Below are 19,709 nucleotides of genomic sequence, written 5' to 3'. Positions count from 1 at the left end.
GACTCCCGTGTTGTAGGCTGACACTTTATGTAATTTCAAATTCAAATTATGCCCACGTGGCTATCTAATCTCTACATCACACAACTTGATCTTCCCACTCGATGGCGTCAAGATGAGTTGAGAAGACGAACTGTGTCACTGAGTAATGCCCCACGCTACCTGAAAAACAGAGCTTTATCTCCTTTCTGAACTCCCATGGCCGAGGTTGACTTTAAGCAAGCAAACGAGAGCTACGCTGCCAGCTTCGGAAACAATGGCAAACTAAGCATTCCACCATCCAAGCGCCTTGTTGTCGGTAAGTACTTGCCAGCACACCTGTGAGAGCTCAGCTGATTCGCCAATAGTAACATGTATGGATGCTCGCCTTCAGTGAGTGGTAATCAATAAGTGGGCGTGTCCACAAACAGTAACTGTTCAACAGCCCTGAGCAGTTCCTAGGCCTGGATTTAGGGGAAGCACACATTATTCGGAATGCTGGAGGCCTTGCGTACGTTGTAAACGTCCCACAACTCCAGCGTTCTGCTGAACGAGTTCCCATGATATTTAGCAAAGAATCTCTTCGTTCCATCATCATTTCACAAAGACTCCTCGGAACTCAAGATGTGCTCGTCATTCACCATTCCGATTGTGGAATGCTCACCTTTTCCGATGAGCAACTTCGATCCAAGGTCATCAACGCACATCCTGGAGATACCAGTGTGTCCGAGGCAGTAAACAACCTGCAGTTTGGCCCCTTTCCTGATTTAGATAGGAGTGTGAAAGACGATGTCGCATTCTTGAAGAATCACCCGCTTGTTTTAAAAGAAGGAAATATCACTGGATGGGTGTACGAGGTTGAGACGGGAAAGATCAGAGAAGTGGTGTGATAAGACGACGGTACACAGAATGGTCTGTATGATGTATGTAATCTAGTGTTTCATGCCTGAAGAATGAGTAGGACCTCTATCAGAGGCAATCGAGGTTAGAAATGAATGAACAGTCACCTCTAGGGTTCATGAAGCTACAAATGGCTGCCCTTCAACTTCGTGACATATCGCACGACTTCACTCCAGTCTTCAGCCCTGCGCACCGAAAGACGGGTGTTTGCTTGCTCCAATATTTCGTCTCCTCGCTTCACATCCTCTTCCAGGAACTTTGCTCCTTCCCTTTGCAAACGAACTTCATAAACCATATCGTTGCACTCGTCAGAAGCCAGTGACAGTCGCTTATTCCACTCATATGAGCCGAAAAGGAGTACCGGGGGAGGCTTTGTTACTCCATCTAACGGGATATGATAGACGCAGGCCAATGCGTTTTCAATCGAGTCGTCGATCAGTAATTTGGCTCCGATGTCAATACAGACCTCCGCTTTGCTCAATTGCGTGGCAACCTCATGATCCTTTCTTGCACTCGTCGAGGCGTCTATATCATCTGTCGCACGCTTTCCAGCGTTCGCAAACTGGCCAGTGCATATCATGCTATGAAAGCATCCGGGGAACCAACGTTCGACCCAAGCCCAGCTATCGGCGTGGGAATTTTTACCCCGAGCTGTGACGATAATCAAGCGATAGCCCAGCGCGCACAAGGCCTCTACGCCCTCGCGTGCACCAGGTACGGGCTGTGCCTGCGCCATCCGACCGCTTGTATAGAACGCTTTAACCTTTGTGCGCGTGGTGGAAGGCGTTCCCCAAAATGGATTCTGGAGGAGCGGGCAGATCCGACATGAACGATCGCTGCATCAGTAAAATACTCTCTACTTGCCTTCCAGTAGAAGTAGTCTGCACAACGTGACCATGATGCACAGGGAGATGTCAATTCATGACTTACAGTAAAAATCATCAGTGGTCATTTGGGTACCATAAGTCTCATTGTGCCCTTGACATATTGAACTAGCTTGCACCTGGAGTGCTCCTCATGCAGATGGGTAGAATGCACGTACATTGCGCTACGACAGCATTGGTAGAGCTCAACACGTCATCAAGATCAATTGCGATGACAGGTGCAGAGGAGGGGGGTATGGATTCCTTGAGCTCTGCAATTTGCTCGACGGTAGTTTCTGCAGTGAGCTGTGGCTCGTGCTCTGGACTGGACGCTCGGTAGGTATCGTTCACGGACATGGTGGTATCGGTGACTGCTCAGATCTTATGGTATCCAGTGAGAGTCAGAGTTATTGCAATTCGCTATCCATAGTCTTGGTTTTTCGGATGAAAGCCGAATATCGATAAGGCGAAAGTATAGTCTCAATATGGACTTGTAAGTTTATCACATGTCACCAATACCCTACACGAGTTCAACGTCCTTGGTGGGTGCACTTGAGGCTACGTGTCACTATCATTTTAATCGCAGGGCGGTAGTCGCCCGAAACTCAACCTGAGGTAGGATGGTGACCTCGAAGCTTCGCCCGTTGGATCAGCGAGCAAAACAACTCGCGCAGGTGTATGCTGCGCACCGACCTCTGGTACAACGAGGACTCACGGTTGGCTTCGTCTTGTACGTGCTAATGGCCGCATATCGTGGTCTTGCCGCCCGCCCAACCACAAGGAGGGACAAGGAGAAGGACTCGGCAGATCGAAAGGACGGAAAGCCCGCCCGTGTCGCCGTACGTCTCTCTTGTCTTTTTCCCAGATCATTCGCTCATATTGGCCAGCAAGGTTGATGCCATATTTTATCAAAGGTTGGGTATCATCTTGCGTATTGTTATACCAAGCATACACTCCAAGGAGGCCCTGTTACTTTTCATGCATTCAAGCCTCCTCATTTTCCGTACTGCCATCTCGTTGTATGTTGCCGCTTTAGACGGAAAGTACGTTCTCCAGACAAATCAACTTGTTTTGAAGTGTCATGTATGATCCTCATAGAATTGTTGCATCTCTCGTGCGCGGGCAGTCTCTCCAATTTCTCCTCAACATAATACGATGGTTGTTGGTTGCAATTCCGGCTACTTGGACGAACAGCTGGCTTAGCTACGTCCAGAACAAGCTCGCTCTCGCATATCGTACCCGACTGACCAAAGAAGTGCTTAAGATGTACCTTGGTGATGAAGCAGATGGCCCAGAGGGCAAAGTTTATTATAAACTTTGTTAGTTTTGCTTACTCTCTCAGTGGAATATCTCAGTGACTCTTGTCATCCAGCTAATCTTGACGACAGGATAAAGAATGCTGACCAGTAAGCGAACTGCTTAATCAAATAATGCATCATCGATCTCAGGTTTGGATAGGATGATAACTCACGATATTCAACGGTTCTCCACGCACCTTGCAGTAATTTACGCGAACCTCGCGAAGCCAATCCTTGACGTGATACTTTACAACTACCAACTGTCACAGAACGTAGGGGCAGAGGGTCTTGTCCTTCTCACTGTTTTAGTTCAGACATCTGCTGCGCTATGTAAGTCCAATTTCTATCGAGCGCATATACTCCGCTAACACAAATGCAGTACGTGCTCTAACTCCTTCCTTTGGGACATACACAGCTCAATCAGCTGCGTTGGCCGGCTCGCTTCGACATACACATTCTCGCCTCTCCGAGTTCGCAGAGGAGATCGCCTTTTTTGGTGGCGAAGAGACGGAGAAGCGGCTAATCGAACGTGAATATGCAGCACTCGTTCAACACGAACAAGGAGTAATGAATAAGAGATGGTGGTACGGGTGCGCGGAAGAAGGTATTGTCAAGTGGCTGTGGGGCAGCTTTGGGGTATGTACTCGTCAAGAAGTGAGTTGGAACGATATAACATTTATTTTAGCTTGTCGTCTGCGCAATTCCTGTTTTCTTCAAGTTGCCTGGAATATCAAATTTCGACCTAGGTAGCCGCACAGAAGGTGGGCTATATCAGTTATTCCAATATAAAGTCGCTCAACGTCCTATAGGTTTCGTGACAAACCGAAGACTACTTCTTTCTTCATCAGGTGAAATCATTCGATATTTCATATTTCACTGCTGACATGCATCCATAGATGCCATAGGTCGCGTGATGTACTCGTATAAAGACCTGGCGGATCTCGCGGGCTACACTTCACGAGTATCCCTTTTGCTTGACACTATGTCAGACATGCGAAAGGGCAAGTTCGAGAAGAGTCTTGTGAGTGGTGCGACTGAAGGAGAGAATGGAGAGAGTACGTGACAAGTTCACCCGTAACGCAAGCACTGAATGTAACACCTTTAGTTTTGCGAAGCCGCGGACAAGTTCTCCTCTCGGACGATATTCAATTTGAGAACGTCCCAATCGTTACGCCAAATGGTGACATTCTCTTGAGAAGTTTAACCTTTCACGTCAAACCTGGGGTAAGATATCTGCAACGCGTATGTATGGTATCTTATGCTAAACAAAATTTGAAGGAACACCTGTTGATTGTTGGTCCAAATGGTATGGGTCGCTGCTTTCGTGATTGTTGTCACTTCACTATGGCATGTAGGTTCTGGGAAGTCTTCGCTGTTCCGCATCCTGGGCGGCCTCTGGCCTGTTTACGGTGAGCTTGATATACTTGGACGATGCATTAGTTTCATGGTGACTCCAGGCGGCATTGTTCGGAAGCCCCCCGCGTCAGATTTTATGCTCATACCCCAACGACCCTATCTTTCACTCGGAACTCTCCGTGACCAAGTTATTTATCCGCACTCACAACAAGACATGGTGGCCCGTGGGTGAATGATATCGCGTTTGTAAATTTAATTCTAAGACATGCTCTAGGTGGAGTGACAGACGCGGACCTCCTCGCGGTACTTGAAAGGGTCCAGATGGGAAGCATCGTTGAGCGAGAAGGGGGTTGGGATGTTGCGCACGAGTGGAGAGACGCGCTTAGCGGAGGCGACAAGCAGAAGATCGCTTGGGCACGACTCTTCTATCACAGACCCAAGGTACTCACGTACCTCACTCTTGTCACTGAACGTTAATCAGTTTGCTGCAGTATGCCATTCTTGACGAGGCAACCTCACTCGTCCCTCCTGACATGGAGGGTACGATGATGGAACAGGCAACTGCCCTCGGGATTACGCTACTCACTGTATCTCATCGCCCATCACTGTGGAAGTATCACTCAACGATCTTGCAACTGGATGGTCAGGGCGGATATATCTTGTACGTCTAGTTCTTCACCTCTTACTGTAATTGTACATTTACATAACTGTCCTCGAAGCACGCAACTGGATGCAGAGAAACGTTTGGCGATTCAAGAAGAGAAGCAGTATCTAGAGACCAAACTGCTTGAAATGTAAGTGCCCTGCTTAGTTGTCAGGCTGAAAAGTCTTCATATCTTGCCGTAGACCGAAGATGAAGTTACGTCTCGCTGAACTGCGGCTTATCGCGGATGCAAATAGAAGTATATAGTAATTTTGACTGTGCGGACATATTATTATTATTATGGGCCACCAATAAATTTTCTAAGGGGCAGGTGCCTATCTAATCAATGGGATGGATCAGATAAACACGGAAGAGATTTTGTTCGGAAGCGGGAAAGGTGCCGAGATGCCGGAACCAATCGCAATTTTATCACACTAGTGAAGCCAGTGGAGGTGCACTGCCGGGTATATTGTCCTGTTTCCTCCGCACGACCACCTCTCTCACTTCCGCGCCGTCATGCACATCTTCTCCCAGTCTTTCAAGTATGAGTGGGTATTTTCCGCTTGTCGTCGTCCATAGTATGCTCACTATGTAATTTCCAGTCACTCATGGTCTCACGTCGTCATCGGAATGTGGCACAAATATCCGAACCCACATTGTACTCACGTCGTAAACGTTGATGTCCTCGATCGTACGATTGATCCAATAACTGGAATAATACGGACGGAGCGTGTTCTTGGGTGCAAGCAAAAGGCACCTTCGTGGATAGTCAAGGTAAGCCGCTCTAATATCCGCACACGACATGGAACTTATTCTTGTATTTGATCGTTTTAGCTCTTTGGCGGTTCAGAGGATGCTTTTGTTCGTGAGATATCCTTCGTAGATCCCGCGACGCAAACCGCGACAATAACATCCGTCAACCTCTCGCTGTCTCAGTTCGCTACTTGCTATGAACGAATACAGTATAGACCGATGTCCTCCACCCAGACATCATTTATGCAGACAGCAGAGATACAGGCGCGGATGGCCATGTGGAGAAGTATGACAGACAAGTTTGAGGATTGGTTGGTTCAGCGCTTCGAGCAGAATGCTATTTCAGGTAAAGCTGGATTCTCGGATGTGCTCAGAACAATGTGGGAGGCCAAGGAACAGCAGACTGCACCATCATAGAGCAGCAGGACATTCGGTCTGTTTCTTCGACTCGCTTGCACTTTTAGCATGTTAGATGCGTCCCATGGAACCTCTAGACCACATTCAAAACGTCTAGTACTTGGACGACTTATGTTTATTTTACAACAAGGACTCCCCTTCGGTCAGTTCTACGACAATATATTGTGTTTACAGTAGCAACTCAGGAAATACTATATTACTATCGTCTCTGCAAATAGACAGCGTGTCTCTCTGCGTTCTCACTCTCGACAACGCTGCGCACAATCGATCGTGAGCGAGGGGATCAGTCCGGAGGTCGATCACAGTTTGCGCTAGCGTCAAACCTTAACATTTATTAAATGTAGTTGTATATGCGGGTCGTAGAGGAAGCTGTCTTCGGTTCACTGTCCATGGCGAACGGTTCGTATGGAATGCGGGGGATGCAGTGGCTTTCAAATGTATTGAAAAGCTGGACTTTGAGGAAGCGACGATGCAGCGCGACGACGTGCACACGCGCGTTTCTGACCAATCCCATTTCTGCCGAGAGGTTACATACTCCAGGATGGGTTAACATGTAGTCGAGCGTGTGCTCTGGTACATTCAATGGAGTCTGCTCAGCTTCTTTCAGGCTGTCTGAACTAAAATAAGATCCTAGATGGCTTCGTGAGTGAAATGTGATGGATATCGGTTGCGATACTTACGAAAATCCATCGATATAGACGTTGAGAGGGGAAAGAAATGCACGATCAAGACACATCGTCTTCGAGAATTGGTGGGAAGAGGAAGTTAATGGTGTCGTCGAAGTTTGCGGTCCAACAACGCCGTGAGATGAAGCAGAGGTCGCCATAGTAGCGAGGAAAGAACCGTAAAGAGGAGACAGAACTATTGAACGCACAGCAACGCAGCTTAACACTAGGTCGAGGACACCGGTTAGACTTCTTGCTCGTACGCTTCTTCCCATCCCATATCAGTGACATGGTCGTCGCCTTTTTCACTCTCGTCATCCTCTCCTTCCTCACCTTGTTCTTCTCGAAGTAGCTGGGGTGTTGGTCGTTGACTTCCGATGCCTCCTCCGTCTTCCTCAAGAACTATTATACCTTCTCCGTCGCTCTTATCATCCATAGTATATAAGTTGTCCTTGTCATCGAGGGATGGCGCTTGTGGTCCATCGACGAAAAGGTCCTTGAGCGCATCGTAATTGATCCGTTTACTGTACTTGGGATTTTTCTTGATAAGATTTCGCACTGATTCGGCTGCCGTATTTCCAGACGGCATTGAGTCGTCGCGCGGTTTAGTGCTGGTTTTGCGACGCTGAAGAATACGAAACGTATCAGTATTGAAATATTCACAAGAAAAATTTCAGCCATGATACGAACCTTGCGACTTTTAGGTTGATTGGCATCAGCTGCCTCGCCCTTGGCTACAAACAAACCGCTCAGTAAAAACATGAATGATTGACAGTGAAGAAATCATACCGGCTAACGCTTCTAAGTAGTCTCGATTGATCTCTACCCAGACGCGTTCCTTGATTTTGACCTCTTCTTCGGTGAGGAGAAATCTGTCAAGTTCCTCTTCATCCAGTCCTAGCAATTCATCGACTTCGGCAAACTGGGCCTGTCGACGCTGCTCAGCTTCGTCCAGAGCGTCACGAAGGAGCGAACCCTGAGTGTTTTGCAAGAAACTAGCAACTTCGTCAGCGAGGGCCTGATCAACGGTTTCATCGATGGCAGCCGCTGTTGGCGAATCAAGTTCGGGGGATATAACATTTGATGCTGGTCGAAGCGCGGGATCAATATTGGCGTAAACTTCCTCGTTTTCGTCGGGGTAAAACAGCGGCGCCGGCCCAGACGTTCCAGCAAGGATACCCTGATTGAACAGAGCTGGGTCGATCATGGGTATCTGAGGTGGGATCTCCTCTAAAGATGGCGCGAATTCTACCTGTCTCCCTTCAGGTTCGCTACCTCTCCTTTTCCGTTTGCCTTTCCGCTTCTGTTTCTTGACTTTGTCTTTTGGCCCATCGAGAGCCTCTTCCCGTTCTTTCTCTTCTTTCTCCTTTCCTTTCGTAAAGGCGGGAGGATCCATCTCCTCATCTAGCCACACTGTCCTAAAGTCGGCAAGCGTGAGGGCTCCGCTAGGAGTCTTCTTGAATTCATCTAATCGTTTTTTCAGTGTGGTATCAGCGATCTTTACCACTTGTACAATCTCCTCGACTGAACGCCGGAAGTTATTCATGCGCGCGGCAAGGAGGAGCGCTGCACCACAAATTCCTGCTGGACGACGGCCTCGAGTGACCCAATCACGGTCAAAACGTTGTACGAGTCGAACGGCATCAGTGGCGACTTTGTGAGTTTCTTCGCCAAACTCGAGCAACGCCGCGAAGCGGGAAATGTAATGAGAAGGATCGACGAGAGGGAGTTTTAAATTTAAAATCTGAACGAGTTGCAGGTATATGTGGCCCAGCTCGAAGACGTTGACCTAGAAAGAAATGGTCCGAGATCTTGTGTTGATAGATACAATTCCTTACCTGTAGGAGATCTGAGAAGTCTATGAGCATATAATTACGTGTCTCTTTTTGTCTACAGGCAACATATAGACAGACAGCAGCAACATTATTGCTTTTGCGACCCTTCGTAAACTTGTGTTCAACGGCAAGGGTGTAAAGACGCGTTGCCGCCAAGCAAACAACTTCAGATAGACGTAGAGCGCCAGCAAAGTTCTGAATCTTTCTGCTAGCTAGTGAATCATAAGGTCTGTTATGACTATGATAAAAACAATGACTCACCATTTGCGATAGTTTGCTCGCGAGACTCGTTACTTCCTCTGTTCCCGAATGGACCCGACATGCGAGCATGCGCTGGCAGAGGTAGACTGAGGCTGTGTCCGCAGAACATCGATAACCGGTACTTACTTGAACCCTGACCAACGTAGGATCCCTGAACCATCGCCGCACCAGCGGAGGTTTCTCCAAAAGTGACCTCTGAAACTATGGTGTTCTCCTCTACCACCGTTCCGCATTTGACACAAAAGCCATTGCCGGCAGCTGCATCATACTCGATAACAGTCCCCCCGCAATCCGTGCATACAGTCTAAGCGTATCGATGAGCCATAGATTATATATAGTGATACGAGAACCTACCATGATGATCCTTGGAGCGCTCGGATACAATGTTATATGTTATGATGAACTTGTTAGGGCAATATATATGGGCGGTTAGATGTTCTGCTGTCAATTGAGAGTTTATAACGTACTGCTAATAAAAAATGATAATGATAATGGTGGATCTAATGTAACATGATACGGTGGAACGGGTTGTCGTAGATGCTCTTACGAGATCGGTTGAGGCCAGCCGCCGCCGACCGGACTTCCAAATTCACTGGTTCGTTTAACTTGCGATCTGAGAATGGGTGTTAAAATGCACTCTCGACCGTCTAACACTAGGACGCATGTACTATACTGACTAGACAATCCCAGTGCCGCTTTTTCCAGTAGATGAATCTGCTGCCGCATTTTGTAGTCGCCAAGCATTCCGCGAGCTGAGCATATACAAGAGGCAGCTGACCGTGCCAGTGACTGCATCGAATTGGTTTATAAAGGCCGGGATGTAGGCCCCGCCCTACGTGTGAGATTTTATTTCATGAGTGCTGCACGTCCTGTCACGTAGTATACGTGGTAAGTACTACTACTACTTATTTGTGTGGGACCTTGGCACGAGTGATGTTGATGTTGCATGAGACTTCCTTACTGCACCGCAGCTTGTATCACGGGAGCCGCGTCAATGCAGACCACTACTATGTCAGAGAGTTATTCATATGTCGTGAGTACGCCAGCTAGCCCACTCTGAACAGCCTTCACTTACCCTCACCGCCTCAGACTCGGACATTATTTTAGATCATGTTTCCTTGTGAAAATTTCAGATAAATATCCCCGGTCAGGCTGTTACCCCTGTGACTACGCCGCAGAATCCCAGATGTCGATGATGATACATCAGAAGATTTCCTATGCATACTATATTTGTCCAGGTGTTGTCAAGGTCCTACTAGTACTACTAGTGACATTCATGAGAGCTATCATTGGCTTTTCGTAGAAATGCTGTGTAACCAAGGTGTCCTGCCTCTTGGCAGTGGGTCACAAACTACTTGAAGTACCGGCTGTGAGAATATCCTTGATTGATTCCTCTTTCTGACTTCCATTCTTCTTGACTCTCTGTACCTCGGCAGGACCGCTGTAGCAGTTCGGTCGACCTTCTTTCATTGCTCTTCTGTCCTTTGCTTGCCAAGTTCTTGAACGAATTCTGGCTAATCATATTATCCTAGTGACATCGTCATTCATTTATCCGTGATTTCGGTATGGATTTTCCAGGTCGGGGAACAAATTTAGCATCTGAAAGCAGTTAAGTTCTATAGCTGGCTGTCCATTATGCGCATTAAGCAACTATGGAATATTATCCCTCTCCCATCCAAGATCAAATTACTGGTGAGTTCTTGCAGTGACTTTGCGGTCCAAATCATCAGAGGCAACCTGCCACTGAACGAGGTGTCCAGAAGCATTGTAACAATGTTGTCCATACAACTGAGCTGATTCTTCGAAACAGTGGGATCGGATAACTCTTTCACGCACAACTACTTTTTATTTCGTATTTTCCATTCTTCATTGCGTCCTCCAGATCATCTTTCAAGGCCAGGCCTTTCGTATCAATGTCGGGGCTGCTGAATTCTTGGCTTCGATCACCAAACAAGGAGACACCATCGATTCGAACGCATTCTATGTTTTGGGGAGTGACCTTCGTCTTTGCGACAGTATCCCAACAGACTTCAGCACTAGCTCTTGCCAAGTAGTCTGGAATGGTACGACAGTTGGGGATAATTCCATGGCGTCCGAGAATGTAGTGGCATCGCCAATGACTACTTCATATTCAACGGAGACGTCAAGTTCCATGATCTCGACCCTTTTCGCGTCCTCAGGGTCGAAGGTGTCCACTAGTTCAACGAGTTCGAGTTATTCTGCGATGTCAAGTTCCATGATCTCGACCCCTTTCACGTCCTCAGAGTTGAAGGTGTCCACTAGTTCAACGAGTTCGAGCTATTCTGCGACGTTAAAGCTTATGACATCTGCAAGTCCAACAACTACCGCAACTTCGAGTTCAACAGCATTCACGAACCTTGTGTCTTCGTCTCATACCACTACCTCATCCGCGATGGCTTCAAGCGCCACTGATAAGGAGCGCAGAGAGACTGCTGCTGAAATGGTCAGTAATTCCCTCAGGGTGGAAGTCAGCTGACGCGTCTTTCAACAGCCAAACAGACGCAACCTCGTTGGAGATATCCAAGCTGTCGAGGTCAATGGCACCGTACAAGTCATTGTGAACGGATTTGGCTGGAACAATCAAGCAGCTGTTTTAGACCGACAGTGCCTTTGGGCTCTGAATTATCCAGTTCAAATGTAAGAAGAGTTTCGCTATACTCTACTACTGCGTATGTAACGTTATCGAAGCCTTCAGCAGACCGAGCGGGAGGATTTGACCTTCATCGCTTTTCAAATATGGGTTCTCGGAATGTCTATCGTTGCTGTAAGCAAATTATGGTTCTTTCTTCATTCATTTGTCACAACGTTGTACTAGGTCCTGAATGAATCTGTCCCTCACACGTGAGTACTGCACTAATTTGTTTGTCGCGAGAGGTACTCAGAAGACCATAGCATCGCAACTCTTTTGACGCACATGCTGGCCACTGGATGGGCAGGATATCAGATATTTAACACTGCTCAATTTCATGGTGACTTTTCGAGGTTATCAACGAATGGAGCTTGCAATCCTATCAATCTTTTACCGTCATATTGGAAAAGTCGCTTTGCTGCTGAAATCGCAAGCCTGGTGCTGAATGTCGTTGCGCTGTTGGTTTCTTCCTTCCTATCGTGGAGGCTTGCCAAGGTGATATAGTCTCGGTCCTGGTTTGCAACTTCACAGCACTCATGTTTTACTTCGATTGCGTCTAGCTCTTTGGTTGGCAGACTTTCAAGCGCGTCGGGGCTTCCATCACTATCAGTCGTGTCTACAAATTTGTGCTAGTGCTCTCAATCGTTATCCAGATGTCGCTCTTTTTCATGGTGATCGCCATCTCACTTTGGCTTGATCAACTTTGCAATGGCAACATTGGGCGTCTCGACTCTTCCCCTGAATATAAACCGCTGCTGATCGTCACTCTCATTGTGAGTGAAAAAATTACGTGCCGTCAGAAACATTCATTGACCACGTCTTTGTGTAGCTCTTGCTTCCATGGTTAACCACAGTCAGACTCCACTTTGTGATTGTTTGCACAGTAGCTTACACCTCTCGCAGGGCTGGTATGGTGTGCGCCGAGAACTCAAAATGCCTATGCTCGTATTTCTTGCGCTCAGTGTCGGATACCTTGCAGGCTGGGCAGCAATGTTCGATTCCACCGCATTCCGATGGACGTACATGACCTGGACATTCTTCGGTGTGATGACCACTGCTTCCGTCTTCCTGGCTCTTGTTGCGTTCATCTTGGGTATCATATGTCGTATTAACTTCGGCAAGGGGCTTATACGCTATCGTGAGTTCGCACTATTTGTTACTCTCGCCTCTCAGCTTATATGGTTGGTACAGTCAATGCAGAAGAGCCAATCCCAGAAGACTTTGTACCCGTCAACTACGAAGATGATCTAGAGAAGATCGCGTTCCCGACGGATGATAGGAGAGTGCCCACATTCTCTTCCACGTTCGGCGCGGGACAAGAAGTTTCTCCTTCTCAGATGCTTGCTCCTCCTATATGGGAGAAGTTCTCCACACCTGAAGGTTCATTCCCAGCCCCGGGAGCTATTCAAGTGTCCCCGGCTGCATTGGCAAGGCTGCCATCCTCCGGATCCTACAATGCCGGCGTTGAACGGCACGTGTCCAACAGTAGCACCCATAGTTCAACGAGTACTACTTCAAGCCAACTCGGGAGTGACTCTGTAGCTGGACATTCCAGACGCTGGGTTATCGAGTAAATGTCACTTATAGTTTGCACAGGCTCCTGGTGTATTCGATTTGTAATTGTAAACTAGCTCATCAGTACCACCGGGTGGTCGTTTTTATTTGTGCAATTCATTCACTCTGCTTTCAGCGAAAGCCACCGCCAAACACATCCAAATACAACAACTCAGAATTCAATTGGTCGACGGTCTTGCAACGCTCGTGAGGCCTCCCTTCGCCTCTGATGATCGTCGTCTCTACCTCTACTTGTTGAGAAAAGTTCTCATATTCTTTGTGCAGATTGAGATAGGTTCACTCTGAGGAGGCGAGCATGTCCGTTATATATTGAATTCTGCTCGTACTTTACGTGCTACGTATACTAACTCTGCTAGTCATGCTCTCCGCTGGTCACTGCACAAGCCATGTCCACTGATTGGACATATACCTCGAATCTCAACACTACTGCTGTTAGACACTTTGATGTTTCCCCTCTCCTTCCCAGTTTACGATGGCAGGTAGCTATCTTGTGTGGATGGCATAATCAATCATCACTTTTGGAATGCCCGACCAACTTGCAAGGAACTCGCAAATGCCCTAACCAGTTCAGAGGCTGAGGAAGGACAGTTCAACTGTTAAAACTCTCCAAGAAATAATAATAAATTATTGGGAAGGCTTATTTGTCCGACGGTCACTCAGACTGGTTTCAATTGGTTGGAGTGGCAGTCTAAAAGTCATTCTCATCGTATTCATTCCACTTCTATCAAAGTCCTAACTTGTCCAAGAACACTGGGCAGCTGGTAGGTACTGCAGTTCGTCACTCCACACACTACTGCCGCCTTGAACCTCAGGCTTGCTTGTGCCACACCTAGTATGAGTCATTGTACCCAACTAGAACTCCCATGATGACTGATCGGATGTTCGTGTCAACCATCAAGTAGGCCAATAATAACTTTTCCGCTACTCAGATCTCAGAGCCAGAGAACTGCGCAAGACTCATCATGATACTGTCACAACTGTCAGAGTAATCTCTGGTCGCTTCATAGTTTGCCCTGCCGTGCAGTGCACTGAGGCTGGTTCTGAAAAGGTTGGTCAAAGTTACACACGGTCTATATATCACTAATCTTCTCAGACATCGACTTAAAAGATATCCTCTTCCACTGTATCGATCTGCCTTGCTGGACTGTAACTCTGTGGATGCATCCGGAGGAGCCGCGGTGTTTCTCGTCGGATCCCACAGCCTGGGTGACTTGGCCGAGATCATATAACGAGTCGTCTACCGAAATTACGTGACTTTTGAATTGTTTATGTCGATCATACAGAAAGCGAAATGGGCCTTGATACAGGTGAGTGAATGTCGCTTCTGTAGTCATGCCCCCGTTGTGACGACCTGCTATTATAGGTTCTTGTGGAGGAGCCACGACTTTGAGAATGTGAACTGGACCGCGTTCTTTTTGCGGCCCATTTTGGAATACCCTCAGACAACCAATATTTAATGCAGTTGCGTACGTAGGTCTATCATATTCTTGCGAAAATCATACAAGGCAGCCTTGTCTTAAGAGGGGACATCAACAACCGAGGTTCGCATCATTCTTCCAGCTCCTCTCATCAGTCACTATGGCCCGATTCTGCGTCCAGTTGATTTTCTGCACCTTGCCGTTCATATTTGGGACAGTCATGTGCAAAGATTAAACATCTTTTCTGACATTGACACATTTCGATAGTGAAACTGGCATTGAAGGTCAGAAGGAACTCGGAAAATGCTGCTGGTTCGTGTGTACATGTGACTAGCTAGACAAGTTACGAAAAACATTTGAATGAAGAGGTACAAGTATAAGTAAGGCTACATGTTTGCTAAGTGTGAGCCGGAATATTGCAGAGATCAAATGAGCCGTCGGTATGCGTGAGTTATCGTCATTGATATTCATATTCAGCGTCGGGTGTGGGCGTTCCCGTTGACGACAGAGTAGGCGAGGGTATCTGGATGGCCTCGACTTCTTTCTCCTGGATGATCGCAGCCTGCCTTGCAACAGTAGCCATCTCATAGTTTTCTTCTGTCGGCAGCTCTACAGGCGGACTAGTCACCAACTCAGTCTCCTCATAACCAAGGAGCGTCTCGCCGAATTGGAGCATCCAGGGGTGGTCCAGTAGTTCGACAGCCGTCGGCCTTCTCATGGCATCAATGATGAGACACTGCTTGATGAAGTTGATACCTAGATCGCTCAGCTGTCCGGGTTCCGGTAGGGGTGGATGCTGCGTAGCCACTCCGATGTGGAACATGACAGCCCTATTGCCCCCAATCCCGTCAGATGAATCCTTACATCAGAGGCGAACGATGGCCGTACCATTCATTATCCAAATTGCTCCACGGTTTCTTGCCGGTAGCAAACTCTAGAACCACACATCCGAGCGACCAGACATCCATTGCCCCGTGACGACCTCTTTTATCATTTTTGATAACTTCCGGGGACATATACATGGGCGTTCCGGTTAGGCTGTTCATGCCTAAGCCTCCACCAAAGCCACCGGCTTTCGCAGCGTTCCCACCGAAGTCTCCTCTGCGTGAACGTTGCATGGTGCGGTTCTTCACGAGGATTTTGGACGCTCCAAAATCGACGTATTTGATGACACCACGATGATCAAGGAGAATGTCTATTGAACGATCCAATTGATGTGTAAACGCAGAATGCTCAAACTTACTGTCAGGTTTGATATCTCGATGGACTATTCCTTTCGAATGCAAATATGCAAGTCCCTCCAGCATTTGCATAGTATAGAGTTGTATGATGCTCTCGTCCTCAATTCGCCCATGTTCCAGAAGAGAAGCCAGACTTCCGCCTTGGCAGTACTCTTCAAAGATGTATACCTTGTCGCGATGCACTTCGATTCCGTAATATTCTACGACGTTGGGATGATGAAGCATCTCCATGACGCTTAGCTCGTCCCTGATTTGCGAGTAGAGGTTTGGAAGCCCAGAAAGCTCTTGGAATTTGATTTCCTTGACAGCCATGAGGGAGCCGGAGTCGAGGTTGACTGCGAGATAAACTGAACCGAATGCCCCAGCCCCAATAAACCTCCTTTGCTGCCAGCGAATGGAGATGTTGGAACTTGAAGACGCGAGGAAAACGAGAGACCGATCTTCGGGTTTCTCGTTGTCAAGAACACGACCTACAACCCTTTGGTCTGTGCCAGTCTGTGCTCGACTGCTTTCAAGTGCATGCAACGCCCTTGCCGTCTTCTCCCAAAACAGACGCACGTTGACATCTGTGTATGAGTACATGTTCATGCTGAGGAGGTCATCATTAGCAGGCGATGAGGACCTTGGGAATCCAGGCTCTTCATCGGCAGTCATCGAAGCTTGCTCGCGTAGAAGTCCCTCTTGTCTTTCCTTCTCCTTCCGCGCTTCCAAAGTGGACCGAGCACCAAGAATGTCAAAATGGCTGATGAGGAGTGTCATGCAGCTGGCAACTTTCTGCCGCAGCATTTCGAATTGATCATCTGGCATTTGCAATATATTGTTCCGTCGAGTGCGGTGTAGCGTGAACTCTAATGCATTCACAGCCCATCGAAAAGTTTTCCGGTCTGATGGATCGCAGTCATCGCAGATGAACGACACCCAGGAGATGGCGAGTCGTATCAGCAGACGGTTAAACTTGCTGAGAGGCGAACGTTCCATGTACTTCTGAGCATGTTGCCCATGCTCGGAAGCGAATAGATACCAATTCTCTAGGAGCTCCTGGTATCCAACTGCATTGCGCAGTGAATGTCGAACGTGGTGCACGGAATCTACTATTGACTCTGCCAGCTTGTTGGTCGCGCGAGCTATCTTTCGCAGCTCACGGTTGACCGTGGGCAGATGGGCTTGTTGTTCGACGATGCACTGTAGAGGAGTAAGCATCATTTCTAGAGGCTCATCTTCGTCCATGAAGATCTCTGAGAATTGTCCCTTGGCTAGCACAAGACGCCGGTCGGGCCCATCTGCAACAAGACGCAAGCGGTTGTCCTTCATATCAAGATCCATCCTTGGAAGTTCAAGCATGAACACCAGACCATTCCACAGAAATTGAGTTAGAGGAGATAGGAGGAGAAGATATTCGGCCTCATCATCATCCTCACTGTCCATTATTTCTACGTTATCGACCACGTGAACACCCTCGTCATTCATAGGTTCGTTGGCATGGAAAGACTCGAAAAGAATGCGTCGTATAGCTTCTGGGCGGTCGCGCAAAGCACTGGATGCGATGATATAGATTCCTTCTTCCTCAAACGATCGCGTGTAGACCAAAAAATGATCTGTCGCCACGAGAGCCGCGATGACCTGTTCGATGGGGACGCCTTCCAAGTTGTATTCGGCCGAATTGCAGAATCTTTGGGTCAAGACCCTAAATATGCCCAATATCATCAGTACAAATTTCGTACCCTTCACATCAAGGTTCAACGCACCGAGCAAAACGTTGGAGCTTTCGATAGCGCAGCCGGACGTTGTCCAAGATCTTGCCATACCAATTGACCTTCTGCTCGTCAGTCATTTGGCCTGACACATTGTTGACGATGATATCGGCGTCAAATATATTCGCGGACCCTCGACGTTGAGGTGCCTTTTTGTCTGCAGAAGGTAATCGGACTTGAGTGTCAAAGTAATTTGCAACCCGGACCATGAGCTTGTTTGTCAATGAGCTACAAATATGCCCTTAGTAAGAGGGAACGCGACAGGGATACAAACTGACCAGACTTGTTCGGCGACCAGCTGCGGGCCACCAGCAACAGTCATGCTGACATCATTGAAAGTCGCCCACTGAGACTCAATAAAATCCGTCTCTTTAAAGTAAATCCCTTTGACCCCACTCTTGAGCTTCCAATGTATGAGTCTGAAGAATATAGAAAGCGCTTCAAGTATCGTGGAATCATAGTCGTCGCTGATGCATTGGGGCAAATTCCAATTTCCACCTAGATCGGGTGCGAGGAAGGCCTCATATTGCCGCTTGAGCGTGCAGGCAAGACCCAAACTTATCTTCACATCTTCCGTCACTTGGTCAATGATGAGGACTTCTGGGTCTTTAAGTTTCTGGACATAGTCCAGCCGGAGGCGAAGACATGCCTGCGCAAGTTTTGTTGGGAAGGAAATGAGTGGGACGAGTTCGTTCTCGAAAGTGGGGAGGTTCATTTCTTGAAAAAGGGAGGATAAGTTGACTTGCGCATCTCTAGCGGTGCCGATGAAGGAGTGTACAGTGGTAAGGAAGCCTCTCTCAAATGTTTTCTGGATAGAATCCTCTTTGAGGACTCGCTCTACGAAAGTGGTCCCGTCAGACACATCCGTAGGTCCGTTAGCGTAAGAATACAGGTTGGCGAGAGGGATGTCTGCGGTCGTATTGGTCACATCGAGCGTCTCGCTTTCAGTCCATCGTTGGAGTAGTCCAATATGACGCCTCAAAGACAAGAGCACGGTCGACCAAGTGTTAAGCGTATCGCATCGAGCCTGGAAAGATGGCTCGGATGCAACGACGTTATCAGCGTAGAAAGCTTTGAGGGTAGGGTAAAGCGAGTGTGCTGCATTTAATCGCAGCAGCACAGCGTTGACACGCTTGAGTGCAGTTATTGCATCGCGTTCGTCGTCTGCAAGCCTGAAATGATTGATCTCTTCAATGACAGAATCCACTGTGCGCAACCTCCTCTCCTCAAGACGCTTGCGCTCTTCTTCAATAGAGCGACCACTGAACTTGGCGCGTAACCCAAGCCATATACTGAGATGAATGTTGTTGTGTTCCTCCGATGAGGACTCAAGGGCCACAGCAATCCGAGTCTTCTCTGATTTGAGGACATCACCGTCCAAGACGGACGCCAGCAAAGTCTGCCACTCTAATCGCTGTTTATCCTCTACAGTCGCTGGCTGGATTTGCTCCGATTCAAGCATCAAAGCCGTGACGCGGTCTACACCGTCACCCCCCATGAGTGAGATGCGCCCCAGGTCTTCATCGTCACTATCTCCTGCGTCTACGAGCTGCCCCAAACCTCTCTGAAAGTAGTTACTGTCTGGATCATGTCGAGGATCATCGTCAAGACCTGGTTCGGACCTGTAGCGCTTCACGAATTGAGTGTAGATATCTGAGTACTTAGAGGCCCGAGACAACGTGTTGTGATTGGAATGGGAAGATGCTGAGCTCGACGAGAATGCATTCCTTGGCCTATTCTTTCCTCTGCTGCGCAGAGCCGCACTTGAGGAAGAGTGCATGCTGACTGATGATGAAGGGTGTCTAGATGCGATTGGGGGCTGGACCCAGTCCACGTCCTCGGCATCGCTTGGGTCATGCTCTTGCAGGGCAAGTAGGGATGGCATATGCTTCCTCATGACCGGAACTGGTGGTCTAAAAGAAAGAAAGCCGCTGCAGCAAGCTGAACTGGACTGGAAGTGATCAGAATAGAGACCTATTACTATGTAATATGTTTGCGACAATAGAAATGAAATGAAATTCAATAACGAATATAGCATTCACGTGACCCCTCGAAATCAAAAGATCATCTCTGGAAATTAGAACGTTGTGGAGAACCGTCACCATCT

General features: G+C 47.9%; 8 protein-coding genes across 8 annotated transcripts; 4 read left to right on the top strand and 4 right to left on the bottom strand.

Moving 5' to 3' along the window:
- The first annotated feature begins 6 nt into the window (after positions 1-6).
- BJ212DRAFT_1319054 (carbonic anhydrase) lies at positions 7-1,006 on the top strand. Its single transcript, XM_041334346.1, has 4 exons — positions 7-295; positions 345-369; positions 422-487; positions 548-1,006. The coding sequence occupies exons 1-4, from the start codon at positions 196-198 to the stop codon at positions 864-866; spliced, it is 510 nt and encodes a 169-aa protein (XP_041199520.1). The 5' UTR covers positions 7-195; the 3' UTR covers positions 867-1,006.
- On the bottom strand, positions 986-2,215 carry BJ212DRAFT_1319049 (uncharacterized protein). Its single transcript, XM_041334345.1, has 4 exons — positions 1,919-2,215; positions 1,807-1,854; positions 1,741-1,757; positions 986-1,678 (listed from the first exon to the last, which is right to left on the bottom strand). Exons 1-4 carry the CDS (start codon positions 2,094-2,096, stop codon positions 1,001-1,003), a joined length of 921 nt encoding a protein of 306 aa, XP_041199519.1. The 5' UTR covers positions 2,097-2,215; the 3' UTR covers positions 986-1,000.
- BJ212DRAFT_1319046 (ABC transporter transmembrane region 2-domain-containing protein) lies at positions 2,216-5,366 on the top strand. The gene is made up of 17 exons (XM_041334344.1): positions 2,216-2,578; positions 2,631-2,782; positions 2,838-3,058; positions 3,112-3,145; positions 3,198-3,367; positions 3,417-3,673; positions 3,723-3,798; positions 3,847-3,885; positions 3,934-4,092; positions 4,143-4,261; positions 4,316-4,343; positions 4,393-4,446; positions 4,495-4,617; positions 4,668-4,834; positions 4,885-5,054; positions 5,113-5,187; positions 5,240-5,366. Exons 1-17 carry the CDS (start codon positions 2,360-2,362, stop codon positions 5,301-5,303), a joined length of 2,127 nt encoding a protein of 708 aa, XP_041199518.1. The 5' UTR covers positions 2,216-2,359; the 3' UTR covers positions 5,304-5,366.
- On the top strand, positions 5,367-6,442 carry BJ212DRAFT_1423298 (MSF1-domain-containing protein). The gene is made up of 3 exons (XM_041337637.1): positions 5,367-5,584; positions 5,639-5,810; positions 5,871-6,442. Exons 1-3 carry the CDS (start codon positions 5,553-5,555, stop codon positions 6,204-6,206), a joined length of 540 nt encoding a protein of 179 aa, XP_041199517.1. The 5' UTR covers positions 5,367-5,552; the 3' UTR covers positions 6,207-6,442.
- Positions 6,191-7,276, bottom strand: BJ212DRAFT_336678 (uncharacterized protein). Its single transcript, XM_041342948.1, has 2 exons — positions 6,887-7,276; positions 6,191-6,836 (listed from the first exon to the last, which is right to left on the bottom strand). The coding sequence occupies exons 1-2, from the start codon at positions 6,894-6,896 to the stop codon at positions 6,541-6,543; spliced, it is 306 nt and encodes a 101-aa protein (XP_041199516.1). The 5' UTR covers positions 6,897-7,276; the 3' UTR covers positions 6,191-6,540.
- Positions 7,006-9,417, bottom strand: BJ212DRAFT_337184 (cyclin-like protein). The gene is made up of 7 exons (XM_041342951.1): positions 9,322-9,417; positions 9,094-9,271; positions 8,968-9,039; positions 8,710-8,918; positions 7,661-8,660; positions 7,562-7,605; positions 7,006-7,496 (listed from the first exon to the last, which is right to left on the bottom strand). Exons 1-7 carry the CDS (start codon positions 9,322-9,324, stop codon positions 7,116-7,118), a joined length of 1,887 nt encoding a protein of 628 aa, XP_041199515.1. The 5' UTR covers positions 9,325-9,417; the 3' UTR covers positions 7,006-7,115.
- A 1,185-nt stretch (positions 9,418-10,602) lies between these two features.
- Positions 10,603-13,191, top strand: BJ212DRAFT_1475598 (uncharacterized protein; the record flags this gene model as incomplete). The annotated part of the gene is made up of 10 exons (XM_041339253.1): positions 10,603-10,659; positions 10,778-11,431; positions 11,480-11,625; positions 11,677-11,752; positions 11,804-11,829; positions 11,881-12,112; positions 12,178-12,390; positions 12,447-12,470; positions 12,521-12,755; positions 12,809-13,191. 10 exons carry the CDS (start codon positions 10,603-10,605, stop codon positions 13,189-13,191), a joined length of 2,046 nt encoding a protein of 681 aa, XP_041199514.1.
- A 1,679-nt stretch (positions 13,192-14,870) lies between these two features.
- Positions 14,871-19,598, bottom strand: BJ212DRAFT_1319018 (uncharacterized protein). Its single transcript, XM_041334343.1, has 5 exons — positions 17,881-19,598; positions 17,597-17,830; positions 15,854-17,535; positions 15,499-15,805; positions 14,871-15,440 (listed from the first exon to the last, which is right to left on the bottom strand). Exons 1-5 carry the CDS (start codon positions 19,497-19,499, stop codon positions 15,068-15,070), a joined length of 4,215 nt encoding a protein of 1,404 aa, XP_041199513.1. The 5' UTR covers positions 19,500-19,598; the 3' UTR covers positions 14,871-15,067.
- Between the last annotated feature and the right edge of the window lie 111 nt (positions 19,599-19,709).

The sequence above is a fragment of the Suillus subaureus genome (assembly GCF_016647635.1).
Source record: "Suillus subaureus strain MN1 chromosome Unknown BJ212scaffold_2, whole genome shotgun sequence".
Classification (NCBI taxonomy): domain Eukaryota; kingdom Fungi; phylum Basidiomycota; class Agaricomycetes; order Boletales; family Suillaceae; genus Suillus; species Suillus subaureus.
This window is presented reverse-complemented; position numbering and strand designations above follow the sequence as displayed.

What these genes read in the sequence shown, in the direction of transcription:
- BJ212DRAFT_1319054 (XM_041334346.1), top strand. Translation starts at nt 196, where the DNA reads ATGGCCGAGGTTGACTTTAAGCAAGCAAACGAGAGCTACGCTGCCAGC. An exon ending in ATCCAAGCGCCTTGTTGTCG is followed by an intron (nt 296 to 344) that starts GTAAGTACTTGC and finishes ATTCGCCAATAG; the next exon opens with TAACATGTATGGATGCTCGC. An exon ending in CGGAATGCTGGAGGCCTTGC is followed by an intron (nt 488 to 547) that starts GTACGTTGTAAA and finishes CATGATATTTAG; the next exon opens with CAAAGAATCTCTTCGTTCCA.
- BJ212DRAFT_1319049 (XM_041334345.1), bottom strand. Translation starts at nt 2,096, where the DNA reads ATGTCCGTGAACGATACCTACCGAGCGTCCAGTCCAGAGCACGAGCCA. An exon ending in CAATGCTGTCGTAGCGCAAT is followed by an intron (nt 1,855 to 1,918) that starts GTACGTGCATTC and finishes CAATATGTCAAG; the next exon opens with GGCACAATGAGACTTATGGT.
- BJ212DRAFT_1319046 (XM_041334344.1), top strand. Translation starts at nt 2,360, where the DNA reads ATGGTGACCTCGAAGCTTCGCCCGTTGGATCAGCGAGCAAAACAACTC. An exon ending in TGAAGGAGAGAATGGAGAGA is followed by an intron (nt 4,093 to 4,142) that starts GTACGTGACAAG and finishes TAACACCTTTAG; the next exon opens with TTTTGCGAAGCCGCGGACAA. An exon ending in TCTTCTATCACAGACCCAAG is followed by an intron (nt 4,835 to 4,884) that starts GTACTCACGTAC and finishes AGTTTGCTGCAG; the next exon opens with TATGCCATTCTTGACGAGGC.
- BJ212DRAFT_1423298 (XM_041337637.1), top strand. Translation starts at nt 5,553, where the DNA reads ATGCACATCTTCTCCCAGTCTTTCAAGTATGA. An exon ending in TCCCAGTCTTTCAAGTATGA is followed by an intron (nt 5,585 to 5,638) that starts GTGGGTATTTTC and finishes TGTAATTTCCAG; the next exon opens with TCACTCATGGTCTCACGTCG. An exon ending in CACCTTCGTGGATAGTCAAG is followed by an intron (nt 5,811 to 5,870) that starts GTAAGCCGCTCT and finishes TGATCGTTTTAG; the next exon opens with CTCTTTGGCGGTTCAGAGGA.
- BJ212DRAFT_337184 (XM_041342951.1), bottom strand. An exon ending in CTACGTTGGTCAGGGTTCAA is followed by an intron (nt 9,040 to 9,093) that starts GTAAGTACCGGT and finishes TACCTCTGCCAG; the next exon opens with CGCATGCTCGCATGTCGGGT. An exon ending in CGAGCAAACTATCGCAAATG is followed by an intron (nt 8,919 to 8,967) that starts GTGAGTCATTGT and finishes ATGATTCACTAG; the next exon opens with CTAGCAGAAAGATTCAGAAC.
- BJ212DRAFT_1319018 (XM_041334343.1), bottom strand. Translation starts at nt 19,499, where the DNA reads ATGAGGAAGCATATGCCATCCCTACTTGCCCTGCAAGAGCATGACCCA. An exon ending in CTGGTCGCCGAACAAGTCTG is followed by an intron (nt 17,831 to 17,880) that starts GTCAGTTTGTAT and finishes GCATATTTGTAG; the next exon opens with CTCATTGACAAACAAGCTCA. An exon ending in TCGAGATATCAAACCTGACA is followed by an intron (nt 15,806 to 15,853) that starts GTAAGTTTGAGC and finishes ATCGTTCAATAG; the next exon opens with ACATTCTCCTTGATCATCGT.